The sequence below is a fragment of the Lissotriton helveticus genome, chromosome 9, assembly GCF_964261635.1.
Source record: "Lissotriton helveticus chromosome 9, aLisHel1.1, whole genome shotgun sequence".
NCBI classification, from domain to species: Eukaryota; Metazoa; Chordata; class Amphibia; order Caudata; family Salamandridae; genus Lissotriton; species Lissotriton helveticus.
Window position 1 is genome coordinate 96,627,681 of NC_136070.1, and position 21,809 is coordinate 96,649,489.

Sequence of the window (21,809 nt, forward strand, 5' to 3'; positions counted from 1 at the left end):
CTAAGTCTACGCGAGGCGCAACTAATCATGAGATTCAACACGGTAACAAATGGGCTCAATGAACTTGCTGAGATCCCACGGGCATTTTAATATTGCTGGTTGTGTCCCCCCAGTGATTAGTTTAAGCTCGCCACATATCTGACTTCAGTATCGTCAGCAAACACAGTCTATTTTCCCACATGACTATGGCATGTTTCAGGGACAACGAGATTGCTCATGTTTTCATTTATACTATTCAACTACAACTCCGAGGCCTCTATTAGGCTTACGAGATCTTTCGAGCAGTCCACGTGTTCATTTGCACGGCTTAACTACAACTACCATGCCTCCTGTAGACATACGAGGACTTCCGGGTAGCGCTCGTCTCCCCGCCAGACTCCGCCGCGGAACGAGCTGCAGGAGAGTGAAACTCTGCTTTAAGGTAATTTTGGCCCCACTAACATCCCGACCTTGAGATTTTGACAGCCCACATTTTGAGTGGCTGGAGCGACCTTTTTACTTTCCTCTATTTGGTCCTCCAGGGTAATTTGAAAAATCCTTTCGTGCCACCCGTCTTTGGACATGAGACAGAGCCCGCGCCTCTCCGCTTGATCCGTAAAACAATCCGAGAACAGCGGCCGTCCAACATTAAGGTAACCGTAAGTCCCTCAAGCGTCCTGCCTGCAGCTTCTATAGCCGAATTTGCTTATAACATTGATTTTTTTCGTTCAATTGCTTTCCAGCCACGTGGTAACTACAAGTTCCATACACTCCATGAGTGATCCGCTCGCTTACGCATTCTACAGCCCAGACATTACGCGCCCTGTCTGACAAGTCACCTCTTCTCGTCAGTTGTTACCAACTGTCTTGAAGGTAAAATTAATACTCAGCCCTATGACTAGAATGAGGTTGACAGCAGGTATTAACAAGCACGGACTAATTTGTTACTTATAGTATGGTGTCTCTCTTCCACAGAAATACATGCTACTATTGACCTGATTGAAGCACGTTCGTGAGAATTAATGTAGGAGGCCTACAGTGAGCTTAGTGGGTGTGTCTTAGTGTTTTTCTTTGATAACTCGACTAAGTTCTTGACTGTAAGGACATTTTTCTGTTTCCTCTTTCAGATTTCTTTTTGTGGTCCTGATGAGAACCGGACAAAAAGATCCGGTTCGAAACACGTTGACCTTTTTTGTTGTTTCCTATGCCAAAATGAATATGTAGTATTAATGGTTTGTTCCAAAGTGTATCTTTAATGTTGGGGATGCAGGTTACATTGTAAATCAGACTTATTCCTGCAAAACTTGCACCATTTATAACTGAAACTGCCCCACTCTTTGACATAGGAGCCAATTTTATGTTTGTTTCGCGTCTGTTTTTGGTAGTTTGAAGGTTTGAATGTCAATGGGAGTGTGAGTTGAGTCAGGTTACGATTTAGGTGACGAGTATGAAAGAGGCTGTTTGAATCAAGTTAATTTTATGGCATTTTTTGTGCACGTCTGTGTTGGTAATTTTTGTAGGTGTCACACATATTTATTAAATAACTTGTATTTTGTCTTCTTTGAAAATTTATAAATAAATAAATCTCGATGGATTAAATCCAATTCACGACTATAAATTAATTGTTTTAGTCGTTTGAAAAAGTTCCTACTTGCATTAGGTCTCAGTACTGGCTTCCTGTTTTGGTTTTTCAAGGACTGTTCCCATGAGGCACAGGGTCAAGACTGATTTGTATATGGCCATGTCTGAACTGGGGTGGCTTGGTGAGCAAAATAACGATGGATTAAACCCAGATCTGTGACTGGGGGTGAATGTTTTGCCATTGTGCAACATTCCGTCCATCATCTCGTGTGTTTTGCTTTTTTTCTTCTACAGCAGCCTGGCTGCTGTGCAAAATGGGTGAAAGAAAAACAAAAAAGCACTATTGCAGCGTCCAGCGTTTACTGCGTCATATCACTTTTTTCTTACACGTTCAGCCATGCTACACAGCACTTTGGCTTCTGTACAACATGGCTAAAAAACATTGGCAACGTCAATAAATCTCACATAGGTGAGACCTATTGATTTTGCCAGTGCTTGTTTAGTCTAAAAGAAAAAAAAACTAAAAATGCGGAGAAGATGGAAGTCCTCATACTCGGAACCACCCTATCAGCTTAGGATAGCACCTGGGGGGCCCACTGCCCTCGGCAGCCCTCCGACTCCCACAGACCACGCCAGAAACCTATGCATCGTTCTAGACTCCTCCCTCTCCATGAACAAGCAGGTCAACTGGAATATGGAAACGCCTTCTACGCCAGTATCAACAAGTCCCTACTCCGCAAGCTACAGATAATAAAGGACACCGCAGCCAGACTCGTCCTCGGCATCCCCCGAAACGAACATATCAGCCAACACCTACGGAACCTCCACTGGCTCCCCATTGAGAAAAGAGTCATGTTCAAGATACTCACCCATGCCTACACAACACAGGACCCCAATACCTCAACAAGAGAATCACCTTCCACGCACCCAACAGAAACCTCCGCTCCGCCAACCTCGCCAAAATCCTGGGCACCCGCAGAGCCAGAACAGGGGGAAGAGCCTTCCCCTATGTCGTGGCCAAGTCCTGACACTAGCTTCCTATCAACATCAGACGCGCCCTCTCCCTGAACTCCTTTAAGAATGCTCTCAAGACCTGGCTCTTCATCTGAACGGAACTGCTGCTCCCCCCGCACCTTGAGACCCTCACAGGTGAGTAGTGTGCTTACAATTCCCCGATTGATTGATTGATACAATTACCACAAACATAGCCTGTAGCAGGCACAAATGCTGTTTCCCCCTCGTCAACACATACCTTGCAAAACACCTGTATGCCATTTCTTTACAAGTTCAAAACTGCCTCAATTTGCAGATGTAAGCACTTTGTATTTTTAAGCCATCTGATTTGCTAATGAGCGTCACTTTTATTTTGGGTCTCTCGGGGCCTTTTTCCAGTCTAACTCTGGAGCCTTATATGAAGCCTTGTATGAAGAAACTGATTCACACACACAGGAGCAATCTCCCACATTCAGGGGTACCTTTGCATTCAGGGGTACCTGTGCTCCCAGAGACGAGGCTCACACTTCGGTCTCAACGTAGGCTACTGGAGAGGGTGCCTGAAAACGGAGGCTTAAGCTTGTGCTGCACTGAGCCTGCAGACTCACTGAATGGAAAAGATTATTCCTATAAAAAGACAGTCTGGACTCTAGACTCTGATGGACATCAAACAAGGTGAGTTTTTTTTTTAAAGAACATTTATTGCTTAAAATATGAAAGTACATGAAAAAACAACCTAGTCATATAAACATAAACAACTGGAAAATGACACAAAACATCAGTTAGCAAGCTAGGGATAGCATCAAATTGAGACGTACGTCACTCGATTGGATTTATTGAAAGATTCATAGCTCAAAATACACAGTCAGGTCTACAGTCAAATGTCTTCAGTTTATCCTCTTACGGTGAGGTCACAGTCAGTCGATGAGAACTTGAGTTTCATTGGCTGATGTTCAATACTGTCCTTGAGGATGGGTCCAGACCACTTTTCCACAATCCTTGGGGGGGGGGGGGGGGGCGGTCAGATGTAGGAAGCTTTGTGTCCAGATTCTGGGGGCAAGCACGGGGAGACTTACTTAGAATTCAATATTTTACTGATGGTGCATCTATCAGGCACACAGGTCTGGCCAACCTGCAACATTCCATGTGAGGGCCTGGGGGAGGGGGCATTGAAGAAATACATGACCTCTGTCCTATGGAAGTTCTGTTGATCTAGTGCATTCGCCTCTGTCTGGAGCCAGTGGATCATGCAAACTCTTCCTTTATTTTAGGGTTAATTTTAAAGGCTTGCTTATACTTTTCACGCTACGAATTTTCAACTCTACTGGTGTAATTGGGTGGTGTGTTGCAGCTTGCGAGTACCAACCAACCAACATTTTTACTATGAATGACCTGCTCAGACTGAGGTCCATCATGCTTGTCTGCCTTTCGACAGGTTAATCTCCTAGAACAGGTGAGGTACTGTCACCCACACTGCTTCTCCACCACTGTGGGCCCAGTATTTCATGACTACCTTGAAAGCACCATTCATTACTACATGCTAATCAAAGACGTAGATTGTCTAACTTTGGGACCAGAACCACCAAAGGCAGAGGCTAGCTAATGTTCTCCAGTTCAGTGTCAGGACATCACCAGATAGCTACACAACTCAACACATCTTTTCTCATAGTCACCATTATTGCTGGGGTGGCACAAGTATTACTAATTTTATGAAGTCAAGCCTGACCATAGTGCCATCCCTCAGCTTTGGAAACAACCAGCAGAACATGCAGTGGACGAAGAAGACTTTCTTATGGTGACATCTGTTGTGTGCACAAAGAAGGCATTTGGTAAACCAGTATGGTTCAATAGAGGATTCTTTTTTTTTCCTACATGCAAATCACCTTCCCACGTTCTACACATTTCAAGGTGTTCACTACCTGTAGAATTCATAGGAATGGACACAAAATAAAACACCTAGGGGCAGATTTGCAAGCACCTTGCGCCACATTTGCGGCACTTTTCCCATGTTAAAAGTGATGCAAAAGTAGACTTGCGTCTCATTTTACCTTTGTGAGTCGGGCCCAATATGTGTAATATACATATATAAAAGTAGAGCAAGGGGCTTGTAAATCTGCCCCCTAGGATTTTCTGGAATGCGGCCTGAGGCAAGGCATAGTGCACCATGCCTGGTTGGTGAAAGCCACTCTGACTTTGATATTGTAAATTGGTGAACGCTGTTCCTCTCTCCTTGCAATGCTACGTCAGACCTAAGAATGCTACCAGGACTCAGTGTTGGGTGTTGCACAGTAGGCAAGGTACACCCCCCTCTCTCTTCCAGGCCCATGGGCTTCCTCACTCCTGAAGCTCATCACTTGAGTGTCGTCCTCATCCTTTAGCACTTCACTGCCCCACCCACAGTATAATGGAAAGGTGGGACAAGAGGAAGGGAGTAATGCACCAAATCCTCTAAGATTTGGCACCATTTCTTCTAGTTGTCACCGAGTCATTGCCATTTTCAAGTCAACGCCAGCCAATTGTGTGTGAAAATATATCTGTTCACCATTAGAGTATTGGTAACTTTCTAAGAAATAGAGGAACCTGCCAACTCCACATAATGGGCCCAATTGACAAAGGCAAAGTGACACGAAAGTCTAACTTTATGACTTTCGGTATTCACAAAGGGCATTTACGAGTAGTAAAGTTAGACGTTTGTATCAGTTAAACTTAAGTTTTGGTCTTAAGTTTAACTGACCCCAACACTGAGACAAATGTCTAACTTTGCTACTCGTAAATACCCTTTGTGAATACCGAAAGTCATAAAGTTAGACTTGCGTCTCATTTTACCTTTGTGAGTCGGGCCCAATATGTGTAATATACATATATATATATATATATATATATATATATATATATATATATATATATAGCAACATCAATTAAGCATGTGTAGTTCACCAACATACAGAGAACAGGTAAAACTACTTCAAGCTGTTATTTGGGATCACAATTTATGAGCTGTTGTAAGTTCTTCGGTTGCTGGATGTTCGCATACACGGTGTCTTGAAGGTAGGTGAGAAGGAGAACTTTCTGGAACTTCTTGGCGCTGATCAGATAGATCTCATTCTTGTAACTGAGTGCCGCAGAGATGGGAGTCTGGGCGCCCACCCACTGCTCCAGCAGAGACTGCGGTTCAGTGCTGTTTCCGATAGCGGCATCATACAACACATACTGATCTCCTATTGAACAAAAACAGAACACGTCATTGATATCTAAGAAGAGTCACCCAGTACATATCACTTGTCAGGAGAGGTATTCGGAAACAAAGTGGATAATCTTGAATGAGAAAAATTAAACCATGTTAAGTTACAGTTCTTTCTTTTTTTTTTGAGTATACACAAGAACTCAGACTGCAAGATTCACAGCGTAAACGCTGTTGCATACATCATGCTAAGGTAAAATGTAGTGATGGAACTTAATTTTATCTATCAATGGATATGCCGGTGAACCATAGAAGATTTGTAACCTATTTTCGACTGAATATGTTCCCGCAGCTTGTAGCAGGATGGCATAGGCCACAAGACCCTCCTGTATGTTCCTGTGATGAGTCTTCTGCACTAGACACTTTACACATCGTACTCATTTGCCCTAAATGGGCCAATTTGCCTCATAAGTATATACGCCCATTATTTGCACATCTGAATTTTAAACAAGCGAGACCTGCCCTTTTATATATACAATTTTTAGAACATTTTACTGTTTGTTGGTATTTGTCGAGATTTTTAATAGCAGTGTATTACGGTTATGCTTGAGTTTGAATTGCATAGTACTTATTTAAAGATACTAATTGATGTTCCTAATGTATTCGTATGATTGTTTTTACTGTACTTTTATGATTGCTAAAGCCAATTGAATAAAGTCATTATTGAATTGAATTGCAGTTCTAGTCTCAGTAAGTGTTATACACAGGCCCCAGTGCGGTCAATACATGCACTATGAGACATGTCTAGGTGAGACTCCAAGTAAACGAGGACGGTTATGGGGACTTTGGCTTAGAATGTTACCTACCTGTAAAGGGGATTTTCCAGGATAGATATTCTATTTTAGATTCCCATGCTATTGAACATTCTTCCATGGTAAGCGGGGAATCGTCAGGAGCAGAACGTTTGACACATTTAACGAAGCCCTCCAATGGGGATATTTCTACAAATGATTGGGCTCACTTTCTACGCCATACCACTGCATTTGACGTGATCCCACTCTTTAGTGCCACCTTTGTTCAGATTCTGAGAACTGAAAAATCATAAATATTAAACCTCATTGGGAGACTCGTGGGATGGGATAGCAGCAGGTACATCCACCTTTACGCAATGTAATTTATTCTCGATTTATACCTTCACATACTGATGAAATACATAACAAAGCGGTAAAAACCTGAGGAGGTGCATCTCATTTGAACAAGTCTTCTAGAATTGCCTGTCCAGCTTGGGTTTCTGCCCATGTTTCTATCTCGAGGTGGTAATATTTGCAGAAGGATTTCCACATGGTTGCGTTGCATATTTCTGCCAGGCATGATGACAGCAACCATGTCTCTTCCTTTCCTCAAGTATGCATCCACCCACACTGGAAAATGCATGTCTGCTTTCTGATATGCAAATCTGAAGCACTCCACAAACAATCTGGGCACTGCCTATCTTTGTCTGTCATGGCCATATGCAATGAGAAGTTGAATGGTTGATCTTAGACGCTTTGTCCTATTAATTAGTAGCTGAAACCCCTCTTAAGGTCAAGCATGTGGAAAGCATCATTTGTCGATGGCTTAACGAAAACATCTGATTTAAATGAAAATGGGACAAAATCTTTGGAGTGAACTTTGGATAACTCTTCAAAGTCACTTTACCTGCATGAAACATAGCCTTAGGCTCCACTGAAGATGCCACTATGTACTAACTATCATGGTGGAGGTAATCACTATTAGTTAAACAAGGGAGAGAAGACCCCACTTTTCCCAGGGAACAGGGTACTATAGACAATTCAAGTCAAAGGAAGGTCCCTGGGGACACAATATGCTTTCTGTTACTTTCTTTACCTCTCACTCATACCATGCAATTACATTTAAAAATAAATTCCCACACTAAAATGTAACGTTTACAGTCTTTATTTCTCATAAAAAAAGAAGAAACTACTCCTTCATATACAAATTAAAATTTCAGAACCAATTTTCTGAAAAAGTGCACAGTTTTAAAAAAACAACCATAATAATTCACAATACATAGCATTGGAAAGCAATATACATACAAGTTCATTCAATGTGAAAAAAATTAACACAGCAAAAAGAGTCACGGGACTCTATACCATACAGTACATGAATTTATCACATTAAACCCCCTTCTGCTTGTTGCTGCAATGTATTCTAGCTACACGTTTCACCGATCCATTTGCCTCTCACAGATTTATATTGGGAAGAAACAGTACCATTTAAGGCCATTTTCCATGTAAGGCCCTTGAGATCAAGATAATGCATTGGTTCAAAATGTGCTAATATCAAGTGAGAGGTATAAGGCTCAGTCCTCACTGGAGCAGGAGCCAGACCTAGAGGGAACATCATTTATGGTGCTTTCAAGATATCTTCTAAATGTTAAACAAAAAGAGTGCCATGACATGAACTTTCTTTTGTTGAGTGTCCTTCTCTGGACTTGCCCTGCTTGCAAATTGATGTTGCAGCCCAGTCCAATCGAATAGATGCTTGCTTGAGGTTTGATGTGATACCGCCTAACAAATTCTGAATGATTGTGTGTTGTCCACACCGCAGGCAGGACTCCTTTGACTACAGAAGTAGGGTGCATTAGTCATGCACACTCTGGAACAAGACTGCATCTCCACTATACTAGCTGGCAAACCCAGAGTTGTTGAGCAGGATAATTCCTAACCTTCACAAGGGGCTAGATAAAATAGGGGCATATTTACAAGGGCTTTATCGGCTTACAAGGCCAAAAAAGCGGAGCTAAAACCAGCGCCCGATTTACAAGAGGGTGCTAACATGCGATTATGCAACGCCTCCTTTTGCATCTCCAATTAGATGCAAAGGGGGCGTAACTGGGCTTACCCCAGATGGACTACCTTGCAAATATTGCTGATGTTTACATTGCGATATTTACAAGGCAGCCCACATGATTTCAGCACACATTAGATTTTGGCAAAAATGGCTGTTTTCGCCAAAATTTAACGTCCGATAAAATCCTGACTTAGCCATCCCTAACATAGGGGGTGGATTATGCTGATATGACCCTGTGGGTCGTATCAGCAAGGTTATCGCTCTTTTGCAGGGAACATCGCTGGAAAACCAGCGATTTTCCCTGCAAAAGGGAGATAACCTCGCTATCTCTGGAATTTTTATTGCCCTGGAGTAACGCGTTGTTAATTACGCGCTACCACGGCGATAAATACCAGAGATAGCCTGCGATAATATAATTATCGCTAAGCACGGCCAGCGATGATTATCGCAGGCCGTTGTTAATATGCCCCATAATCTTTGGTGCAGTGGAGATAACTGAGCTGCGGTGATTTTTACCGCAGATAAACCTTGGTATTACCAAGGTTTATCGCAAATGCGATAAAAAACGGCCGCAATGCATGAATATCGCTGAAAAGTCAGCGATATTCATGCATTACCGAGCTAATGCTCTTAGCCATGTTATCCACCTCCCATTGGATAACATGGCTAAGAACTGCTCAGGGCAGGTGTTAGCTTTTGGAGATATTCACGCTGAGCGCGAATATCTCCAAAAGTTGGTAATAGGAGATAGGGATGTTAGCGACTGTTTCCAGTCGCTAACATCTTGGCACGCCCACTTTGCATGTCATTACTGATAAATATCTCTTACATGCAAAGCGGGGCCCAAGATGGTCGCTATCTCCTAATAGCTGTCGCTAACTGGTGTTAGCGACAGCTAGCTAATAGGGAGATAATTTTATCTCCGCTTTCTTGGCTTTTAAAGCCAAAAAAGCGGAGATAAATCCCTTGATAATATGCCCCCTAGTTCTTAAACCAACTCCAAAAGTAGAGAGTCATCATTGAAGATAGTCCCACATACTATGCTCAATCATACAACAACTGCCATAAAAAACAAATGTTGTTTTATACATAATCACAGGTGAGGAATATACACTTTCAATGAGCAATGATTTTGCAAACGTCATTTATTTCGCTTTTATTAGAACAATATTTTCCTCGATTTTTGCCATTTTATCCAGAACAACTGGATAAAATGCTGATTGGTAACGACCAAATGTAGTGAGTTCTACTCTTTATATGCTGCCAATAAAGAATGCTGTATAAAAAGAAAAGTGACTGCATCTCCATGTAGGGTTATCTGTTCAGAAGATAGGTCCTCTCAAGCCTTGCTAATTGGTTGAGAGATGGTGAGTTGCAATAAAGGATCCTTGCGGGAAGACTGCGATATAGTTGAAGAAGGTAGTGTACCTTGAGGAACACCCAAAGAGGAGATATCACAATCTCCCCACACGGCTATTCCTGCAGTCTTCTCACCAGCCAATGAATGAGGAGTAGTGCTAGGAATGGATGAAGGACCTCTCATGTCCCATCAATGGTGATCGCCCCTCATAAGACTCTTCCGCTGCCTACCTGGAGGCAAAGTACGAATATTTCGATCTTTTGTTGATAAGACTGATGCCTGCCTCACAGATGAAATGTGTGTAACTTGTTTGTTTATACCCCTCACTCATGGGATTCTGAACCTGGCTTGCCAAGTTCAGTCGTGCCACTTTATTCCTGTGAACCGTTGCACCATCAGGTAGATCAGAGGCCAGATTTATCATACTTTGATGCAGCGCAATGCAACACAGCAAGACAATTTGTTGCCCTGCATCAAATGGATAGGGCAAGAATGCGCCATATTTACCACTATATAGCACATTCCTGATCTCTTCTTGCACTGATGCACAATGAGCTGCCTAGCAATAACACACTCACCCTTGTGCAAGGGTGCCTGCGTTGCAGGAAGGATTGTTTTTACGCAGGAAGGGACATCTTCCTACACAAAAGCTATACTTAGATGCGTTTTTTGCTCTTTCTAAGTGTGTTGCAGCACACTTGAAAAGAGGAAACAACGAAGGTGTTGCAAAGGCAACGCAATTCAGATTTACCAAGCAACGCAAGGCCACCTTGCATGGCCCTGCATTGCTTGGTATATCTGGAATAGAGCAAGACCGCGCCCTGGGAAGGCGTTCCATTGGTGGAGCATGGGTGTTCTGCAACATACTTAGATTGAGAAAAAGACCTCCGAGGAATATTTTTCTGCAGAAAGGTATCCTTTCCTGCACAAAAACAATCCCGCCTGCAACGCAGACACCCTTGTACTATGGCACAAGGATGCCTGCTTTGCCACAAGGCAGCAGATTGTGCGCAAGTGTAGGCAGAGAGCAGGAAAGCGCTATATATTAGTAAATATAATGCATTCCTGACCTCTCCTTTTTTCACAGGTCCCAGATTTCTTCATGAAGAGTCTCCTCCTCTTGATGTAAACTTGACAACCACCAAATCTCGATTTCATGTTTGCAAGAGTCAGATCCAAATTATTTGGAAACATCTGTGTTAGGCGAATAATAACATTCAGAAGCTAATCTAAACAACATCTTCACAGCTGTCCAATAGAAACAACTCTCCTGTATCACACACATAGTAAATACCAAACAAATAATGGCATTTGGTGGTGGGATCACAACAGGAGAACGGGTGAGTGGGAGAAAGTGAGGTCTAAGAATGTAGAAAATAGCCATTTCACAAGGCTTTCTTAAAGACATGCCAAGTTGTTCCAGTTTGTCACTGAGGATTATCAGCTTGGTGTGACCAGCAAGTCAAGACATAAAGCATCCCGTGCTGGATAACTAACTTTGATATTCCTACTTAAGCTGTAGGAATCTCTGTCCAACTGTCTTTGGGAAATCCCAAATGTTTTACTCATGGCAACTGAATCTTCATACACTGAGACCTGGGTGAGAGGGCCTATGCATCTCAGAACACATTAAGAAAATAGAGGTCTGAAGCAAGAATGAGTTCGGGTACCATGGCTGTTCAATCTGAATACTACTGCCATGAATAAAGCTTTTTCTTCCACAGATTGGGATAAGAGAAATGTATATATTACAATATGCATATTACATTTTGATTATGGATAGAACCCAAAATAAGCCTAACTCAGTCCCTTAAAGCTTTGGACATTTACCACAAAAGTAAGAAGTTTAGTTTCCAAAGAGATAAAACAAAGACAATTATATTTGGTAGGGAGTGGAAACCAGCACACATATGGTGAAGGGAGAATATACCTATACTATTCGCCTCATCCTACCTTTGTTGACCTCTGGACAAGAGGCTTTACCAAACATAACTTCACTGTGCCTTTCTATACAAAACAATGCAGACTTTGGTGTGATTGAATAGGCAGGATCTGGCCTGTAAGGCTTTCCTAAAGATGAGCCACAGAATCAGGAATTCAGAGCAAAGCTCATTCTCGTGGATTTTATGGGAACTTCTGTCAAGAAAAGGGTTTAAAGTCGTAGGTGCAGTGGTTACCCACATCTATAAAGGGTTCTGGAGTTGAGGAGGCCTGGCATGACAAGGCCTCGTACACAGCCTATAAGAACCTAATAACATCACAAATCAATGTGATATCATCGGCTCAAAACGAGGGTGAATTTGTGCAGAAAAAGCATTACATCATATGAGAAGGTGATCAGTTTTGCATATCCCAGTCAATTAAAAGATAAAAAAAAAAGAATGCATAAAATGTGTTTTCTCAATGTAAAACCAAGTAGTAACTTGTAAAGTATTACGGGTAATGCACGTTTTGCGAGTGTAAGAATGAGTCGGGGCAAGAAGACTGCTACAATAAATATTCTTCAAAGGTGGAGTTATAAAATGTAGTTAAGCAGTACAATCACGCACCTGCTGCCTGGCCGCCCCGAAGCGCACCTAAGGACCCTTCTCCTGCCGGAACTGCAGCTTCACCAGCGTCCGGCCCGCCAACCCACCTACCATAGACTCCAACTACCTCAGATGCATCCTTCTCAACACACGCTCCGCACGCAAGCACCCCGTGGAAATCTGGGACCTTCTGGACTCCAACACCCCAGACGTCACCTTCCTGACCTGGCTGAACCCCTCCTCGGCACCTGACATCACCATAGCCATCCCGGAAGGCTATAAGATCACCCGCAGGTACCGCACCAATGGAGTAGGAGGAGGAGGAACCAACATTGTCCACAGGAACCATCTCAAAGTTTCAACCAACACCGACGACACCCTCAGCACCGCCGAATACCTGCACTTCCAGATTCACACAGACCCCCAACACCACCCTCAGAAGAACCCTCGTCTACAGACCCCCCGGACCCTGAGCACAGTTCAGCGACCTCATCAGCACACACACCCTCGCCTCCATGGACTACATCCTCCTCGGGGACCTGAACTTCCACCTCGAGAACAACCGCTACACCAACTCCACCACCCTGATCGCCAACCTCGCCAACCTGGGACTCAGACAACTCATCACTACACCCACCCACTCAGCCGGCCACACGCTTGACCCTATCTTCTCCGCAAGCTCCCACGTCTCCTTCAACCACACCACCGAGCTCCACTGGACCGATCACCGCTGCATCCACTTCACATTCCGGAAACCCACCACGCACCACCGCACCCAACAGATGCCGTGCCGCTGCTGGAGCAAAGTCACCGAAGACCAGCTCTCCACCACCCTCGCCCGGAACCCGCCCGCAGACTCGACCGACCCCGACACCGCCGCTTGCAACGTCAGATAGTGGATCAATGACTGTCTCTACTCAATTCCCTCGCCCCGCTCAAGAAGCCCTCCAACACCCACACCAGCAAGAAAGCCAGCTGGGTCACCGAAGACCTCCAGACCTCTAAGCGAACCTGCCGAAAACTAAAAAAAACCTGAATCCGTGAACGAACTCCGGAAAGCTACACAGCCCACAAGAACGCCACCCGCAGACACCACCACCTCGTCAGATCCGCCATTAGGACCTCCTTCAAAGACCGCCTAGACAACAACGCATGCAAAGAGCTCTTCAACATCGTGACATCCCACCCTCACAAGCCCTGTGCAACTCGCTGGCCACCTTCTTTCATTTCAAGATCGCAGACATCCACGACAGCTTCAACGCCACCCCGGCAACCACGGAGACCCCACTCCCACAACCACCACCTGCACTAACCGCCTGCTCGCCTGGACCAACATCAACAACGACGACACCATCAAGATCATGAACACCGTCCACTCCGGATCCCCGGAAGACCCCTGCCCACACCACATCTTCAACAAAGCCAGCAGCACCATCGCACCCCATCTCCGGAAAAACATCAACATCTGCTTCGAGACAGCGACCTTCCCGGAGAGCTGGAAGCACGCAGAGATCAACACCTTACTCACGAAACCCATGGCGGACCCCAAGGACCTCAAGAACTCCCGTTCCCAGCGAAGGTCATCAGAAAGGCTGTCAACAAACAACTGACCCGCTTCTTCGAGGAGAACAGCATCCTGGACCCGTCCCAGTCCGGGTTCTGCAGCACCAAAACTGCCCTCATTGCCGCCACCGATGACATCAGGATCCTGCTAGACAACGGAGAAACCGCGGCCCTCATCCTCCTGGATCTGTCAGCCGCCTTCGACATGGTCTGCCACCGCACACTACAAAACGCCTCTCCGAGGCCGGAATCCAAGAGAAGGCCCTGGACTGGACCTCCTCCTTCCTCTCCAGCAGAACACAGAGTGTCCGCCTCCCCCCTTTCCGCTCCAAAGCCACCGGGATCATCTACGGCATACCCCAAGGCTCATCCTTCAGCCCAACACTGTTCAACGTCTACATGGCACCGTTCACCCACGTCGCACAACGGCATGACCTCAACATCCTCTCCTACGCCCACGACACCCAGCTGATCCTCTCCCTTACCAAGGACCGCCAAAACCAACCTCCACAAAGGAAGGAAGGCAGTCGCCGACTGGATTAGGAAGAACCGACTGAAGCTGAACTTGGACAAGACAGACGTCCTCATCCTCGGATCCACCCCTATGGACAGGGACGACTCCTGGTGGCCGACCGCACTGGGAACAGCCCCAACACCCACCGACCACGCACGCAACCTAGGGGTCATCCTCGACTCCACCCTCTCCATGACGAAGCAGGTCAACGCTGTCTCCTCCTCCTGCTTCAACACCCTGTGCATGCTTCGCAGGATCTTCAAGTGGATCCCCACCGAAACGAGAAGGACGGTCACCCAGGCCCTTGTCAGCAGCAGACTGGACTACGGAAATGCACTCTACGCAGGAGCCCCGGCCAAACTCCTGAAACGGCTCCAATGCGTCCAGTACGCCTCCGCATGCCTTATCCTCGTCATCCCGCGCCGCAGCCACATCACACCCCACCTGAGAGACCTCCTGCACTGGCTCCCTGTCAACAAGAGGATGACCTTCAAACTCCTCACCCAAGCACACAAGGCACTCCACAACACTGGACCAGCGTACCTCAACAGCCGACTCAGCCTCTACACCCCCACCCGCCAGCTCTGCTCCACAGACCACACCCTCACCGCCGTCACCTGCATCCAAAAGGTGACCGCCAGCGGCAGATCATTCTCCCACCTCTCCACCAAGAGATGAAACTCCCTCCCCATCCGCCCACGGCAGACCTTCTGACCTTCAGAAGACTCCTCAAGACCTGGCTCTTCGAACAGTGGCAGCTCCCCCCCCAGCGCCTTGAGACCCTCACGGGTATGTAGTGTGCTTTACAAATGCAATGATTGATTGATTGATCAATTCTGGTCTACATAATTTGGATATTCAAATACTCAGCAGCACTCCAAATTTCATTTTTAAGCTCAGAAGAATTGGAGGAGAAAGAAAACATTCAAACAATAGTTCAGTAAGCGAGAAGGAATGGGAAAGTATTAGGGGTTTAGGAAATATGATTGCTAAATATAGGAGTTAATTCATTACACTGGGTAATTGCATCGATGTAGTAATGAGACTTGAGTCTACCCCGATCAGCTGTGACTAATCTCTTTTTTTTCAGTTCTGCTTGGTAGGCCAGATGCTCTCTGTTGTTAGTTTTGTATTTTTCTGATTAGAGAGCTTGTTATTCATGCTGAAATATGCAAAAAAGGGAGGAGGTCACAAACAAAGCTCATGAATAAATTGCACTGAACATATGAGCCTATCTTTTAAAGTAGGTAACCACTCAGGTCTATTTGTGAGACTTGAATATGTCAAGCCAGATTGTGTATGCCAGCCCAGCTGCTCTCAGGTTTCAGCTCTCCATCTTTAAGTTTTTAAGTATGAAATTAGTTTCATGAGCAGACAATGTTAGTAATCGCAAGATGCTAAAAAAGTTAAGAGGTCGCTAACAACTTTAAGTAGCCCCCAGAATCAAACATTTTCAGTAGGCCAGCCAATCAGAGTTTGGGTAGGGGGGTCCAAAATGCAACTTCTCCATGCAATTTCCAAAGGTATTTTTGAACAGACCTACAGCAAAACTGGCGGAAAGGGAGTACACCAAATTTGACGGAAAGCTAGACTTTTACCCAGAAAGCATGCTTTTTGTGATTTAATGTAAATCTGTTTAATCGTTTTTGAGAAATTAAGGTTCCAAATTTATAGATAGCTGGATGATTAGGTTTGCATGAGTCCCGTGGGAATCCCACAGGCATGTAACTTCAAATAAAAGAGATGTGAGTGCCCGAAGGAGCTTTTTTTCTGTTGGGTGTGTCACACTTCAGGGGTACCCTGATTCCCTGGGCCTTAAGTGGGGGCTGGTGGGGTCCCAAAATGAGCCCCTTGCTCCTAAGAGAGTCCAACAGGATTGAAAATAATTTTTAAAATAACTAGTGGGATGGGTGTCCCATGGGGCAGGCCAGGCCCTGTGACCAACAACATGCCTCGATCGGTAGGAGCATTTGTCTAACCCAGGGTGGTGTGGAGTGGAAAAACGATGGATTTGGGCCCAGATCTTTGGACTGGGGTGAATGTGTGACATTGATCCACATTCTGTCCATCATTGTTGTGTTTGCAGTTACCGCTCTAAGTGTACTGGGGATGCTCAGACGTGAGTCCCAGGCACTCCACACCACTGGAATCAAGCTAGCCGGGCTGATGAGAGGTGTTACCTCGAAACCGGGCCGGTCCTCGGATGCTTGTTTCCGTTCTGGGAAGGACATGGCTTTTGTAGTTCGGACTGGACTGTTCCCATGGGGCACAGGGTCAGCGCTGATTTGCATATCGCCATTGTCTAACCCAGGGTGGTGTGGAGTGGAAAAACGATGGATTTGGGCCCAGATCTTTGGACTGGGGTGAATGTGTGACATTGATCCACATTCTGTCCATCATTGTTGTGTTTGCAGTTACCGCTCTAAGTGTACTGGGGATGCTCAGACGTGAGTCCCAGGCACTCCACACCACTGGAATCAAGCTAGCCGGGCTGATGAGAGGTGTTACCTCGAAACCGGGCCGGTCCTCGGATGCTTGTTTCCGTTCTGGGAAGGACATGGCTTTTGTAGTTCGGACTGGACTGTTCCCATGGGGCACAGGGTCAGCGCTGATTTGCATATCGCCATTGTCTAACCCAGGGTGGTGTGGAGTGGAAAAACGATGGATTAGGGCCCAGATCTTTGGACTGGGGTGAATGTGTGACATTGATCCACATTCTGTCCATCATTGTTGTGTTTGCAGTTATCGATCGGTAGGAGGGTCTATCCCCGCAGTACACACAGTAAAGAGGGCGCGGTCTCGCAATAGCCTGCGGCAAGAGACTAAAGATCAGTACAGTTGAATCACTCACCGCTGACTGGATTGAACTATGTATTTTTAGAATAGAAAAACTCAGTAAGGGATCCCGGAGAGGTGCTCTCTTTTATAGAACCTTAGGGCCTAAAAATAACTTCAGTAATAGTCTGATGGAACTCATTGACCAACATATTTTGGCCGCAGACAATTTTCTACTCATAGAAGACTTCAACTATCATGCAGAACTTTCTTCAGACGTGGATAATAGGCAATTAATTACACATCTTAAAACCTTAGGGCTTGTTCAGAAGGTGCGTGGACCTGCACATAAGGCAGGGCGCACTCTAGATCTTTTGTTCACAAATGAAGCAAACATCAGGGTGAACCCTCCCATCCCTTTGATCTGTTAGACCACAGACTATTAAAGTTCCACCTATAAGTAGCAACACCCTATTGAGGCAGGATACCAGGGCAGAAACCAACCAGGTCCTGGAGAAAAATAAACCAAGCCTCTTTTTCCATACATTTCAGCCCACCCAAACTATCAGGCCAAAAGAACATAGACTTGGCACTAGACGTCTTTGAGAAATCAATCATACAATCCCTAGATAAATTGTCACTTGTCTCAAAAGTCAATCACAAAGTCAGAACCTCACCTTAGTTTACTGACTCTCTAAAAATAGAAAATTCGGCAAACAAGAAAGCTGAACACAAATGGAGAGAAACTAAAACTACAGAGCACAGACAAGCCTGTAAAATAACTTACAGGCAATACTTAAATAATATCAAAGAAGACAGGAAGACTCATATCATTAAAAGAATAAAAAAGACAGCAAACTCTCAAAAAATAATATATATAATCCTAAAAGAATTCACAAACCCCTCATCCTGTCAAATTGTCATCCCTGCTTCACAAGACATGGTAGATGAACTGTAAGTAAGCATAGAGAAAGACAAAATGGAAATCACCTGCACAGCACAACTAGATGAGTTCACCGCACTAACCCAGGAGGAGGTTAGAACCGCACTCAATAGGACCAAATCAGGTTCACCAGAAGACCTAGCTCCACACCGCATTTTGTCAATTCTATCCCCTGTCCTATTCAATAGCCTACCATACCTTGTCAACATGTCTTTAAAGATAGAGACTGGCCCAGCAAAATAGAAATGAGCAAGGTTTAAATTAATCCTCAAAAAGCCAACGGCATATCTGAACGAATTAGGTAACTTTTGGCCAATCTCCCTGCTTCCATACTTCGGGAAGGTAATGGAATCATTGGTCAACAAACAGCTTACAATATATCTAGAAATCCGTCAACTGTTCGACCCTTCCAAGTCAGGTTTCCGAGCAAGACATAACACTGAAAAAACTCTTTTAGAGGTAGTAGCTAGCATACAACTTTCTCTAGATGACGGACAAGGTATCAATGCTGGTTTATTAGATTTATCGGCCGCTTTTGACATCATCTCTCACACAATCCTAACACGGAGGCTTGAGGAGATAGGGGTCAGAGGGAAAGCCCTCAATTGGTGGAGGAATTACATGAAGGGACGGACAATCTCTGTACAACTAGAATCTCATGCTTCTCACAGCATAGTTGTTGACAAAGGCGTCCCGCAGGGATCTGCACTCCGCCCTATGCTGTTTAACAATTACGGCACTCTGCTGGTAAGGGTAATCAGATCATATGGGTATGATGTAATCTCGTATGCGGATGATACCCAGTTGAAAATAACCACGGGACCCAATCCACCCAACACCAAAATTGGACTTGAAAAACTGCATAGATCACATAACCTTCTGGATGCAGAAAAATTGTCTTCAACTTAATGGAAGCAAGACCGAGGTTTTATTATTAGGAAAAGCACAGGAATTCTGGTCAGATGACTGGTGGCCGACTCGTTTTGGTCCTTGCCCCTCAAAAACAACAGTACGGAATCAAGGCGTAATAATTGATAAAAAATTGTCTATGAAGGACCATGTAAACCATATCCTGGATACCTGCTATGGCATCATGCTTACTCAACAAAAGATCTTCCAATGGATTCCATCAGAAGCCAGGAGAGTCCTGGTACAGGGGTTGACAATTAGTCGCCTGGATTATGGAAACGCCTTAATGGTGTCCATAAATGAGGAACTATATACCAGGCTTCAGGTGTTGCATCACGACTGGTACTACACCTTCCACCTCGATCTCTATTTGCCCCATCTTAAAATCCCAAAACTGGTTACCAATAAGGAAACAAACAGGAAATAAGGAAACAAACATGACCGCCCTCAAACACGCTACCCGCAAGCACCACCAGCTCATCCGCACCACCAAGAAGAAATCCCTGAAGGAACGACTGGACAACAACGCCCACGACAGCAAAGAGCTCTTCACTATCGTCAAGGAGTTCTCCAACCCCAGCACCGGCACCAACGACATCACTCCGTCACAAGACCTCTGCGACTCCCTCGCCTCGTTCTTCCACCGCAAGATCGCCGACATCCACAACAACTTCGGCGCCCCACCCACGCACCCAACCGTCGAACCAACGCCCCCCACCGCCACCCTTCGCACCTGGACCACGGTGACCACCGAAGACACAGCCCGCACGATGAACACCATCCACTCCGGATCACCGACCGACCCCTGCCCACACCACGTCTTCAACAAGGCCGACTCCACCATCGCACCCCAACTCCGGAACATCATCAACGCCTCCTTCAACACCACCACCTTCCCGGAGAGCTGGAAGCACGCCGAGATCAGCGCCCTCCTGAAGAAACCTACAGCGGACCCCACCGATCTAAAAAACTTCCGCCCCATCTCGCTCCTCCCTTTTCCTGCTAAAGTCATTGAGAAGATCGTCAACAGACAGCTGACCGCCTTCCTCGAGACGAACGGATCCCTCGACCCCTCGCAGTCCGGCTTCAGAGCCAACCACAGCACCGAGACCGCCCTCATCGCAGCCACCGACGACATCCGGACCCTGCTCGACAAGGGGGAAACAGTGGCCCTCATCCTCCTGGACCTCTCCGCTGCGTTCGACACGGTCTGCCACCGCACCCTAGTCCAGCGCCTCAGCAACATCGGTATCCAAGAGAAGGCACTGGAGTGGATCATCTCGTTCCTCCCCGGAAGAACACAAAGAGTCCGCCTCCCCCCGTTTCGCTCCGAGGCCACCGAAGTCATCTGCGGCGTCCCGCAAGGATCTTCACTCAGCCCCACCCTCTTCAACATCTACATGAAACCTCTCGCAGCCATCGCACGCCAGCACAACCTCAACATCATCTCTTACGCCGACGACACCCAGCTGATCCTCTCCCTCACCAGAGACCCCGACACCGCCAGAACCTGCCTACACGAAGGGATGAAAGACGTCGCCGAGTGGATGAAGGACAGCCGCCTGAAACTGAACTCGGACAAGACGGAAGTCCTCATCCTGGGATCTTCGCCCTCCGCCTGGGACGACTCCTGGTGGCCCCCAGCCCTGGGCACCGCACCCAAGCCAACCGACCACGCACGCAACCTGGGCTTCATCCTGGACCCCTCCCTCTCGATGACCAGACAAGTCAACGCCGTCTCCTCATCGTGCTTCAACACCCTGCGTATGCTTTGCAAGATCTTCCGCTGGATCCTGACCGAGACCAGGAAGACTGTCACCAGGCACTCGTCACCAGCCGACTGGACTACGGAAACGCCCTCTACGCCGGAACCACAGCCAAGCTACAGAAAAGACTCCAGCGCATCCAGAACGCCTCCGCCCGACTCATCCTGGATGTCCCCCGACGCAGCCACATCTCCAGCCACCTGAGGAACCTGCACTGGCTCCCCGTCAACAAGAGGATCATGTTCCGGCTCCTCACCCACGCACACAAGTCTCTCCACAACCTGGGCCCCAAGTACCTCAACGACCGCCTGACCTTCTACACGCCCACCCACCAGCTACGGTCCACCAGCCTCGCCCTCGCAGCCGTACCACGCATCCGAAGAGCCACCGCCGGAGGAAGATCCTTCTCTTACCTGGCTGCCAAGACTTGGAACTCCCTCCCCATCCACCTTCGGCTGACCCAGGACCATCTCGCCTTCAGGAAACAACTCAAGACCTGGCTGTTCGAGCAGTAGCATACCCCTCCCCCCAAGCGCCTTGAGACCCTCCCGGGTGAGTAGTGCGCTATACAAATGGCATGATAGATTGATTGATTGATGTTTCAAGCTTATTTGTCTTACACACCAAACTCTACATGGTAACGGACCGTAGCACTTATTGAGAAAATGTAACTGGTGTGCGCCAATAAGAAATCTCAGGAGGAAAACAAATACTGACAGCCTTTAGAGCTCAAACTTTCAGAAATGGTGGCAGATCTTTTTCCTACTCAGCCCCTAAATTGTGAAACCAGCTCCCTACATGCCTCCGAGCCATCACAGACCACAGACTATTCAAAACAGAGCTAAAAACCTGGATGTTCTAAGC

At 46.2% G+C, this 21,809-nt stretch overlaps 1 protein-coding gene across 1 annotated transcript in view; it reads right to left on the reverse strand.

Moving 5' to 3' along the window:
• Nucleotides 1-5,524: 5,524 nt before the first annotated feature.
• LOC144780971 (matrix metalloproteinase-18-like) overlaps nt 5,525-21,809 on the reverse strand; it is a 110,253-nt gene continuing 93,968 nt past the window's right edge. The window contains exon 8 of the mRNA XM_078659560.1: nt 5,525-5,771. Within this exon, the coding sequence (XP_078515686.1) occupies nt 5,527-5,771 (245 nt within the window). The 3' untranslated portion in view covers nt 5,525-5,526. The remainder of the gene's footprint in view (nt 5,772-21,809) is intronic.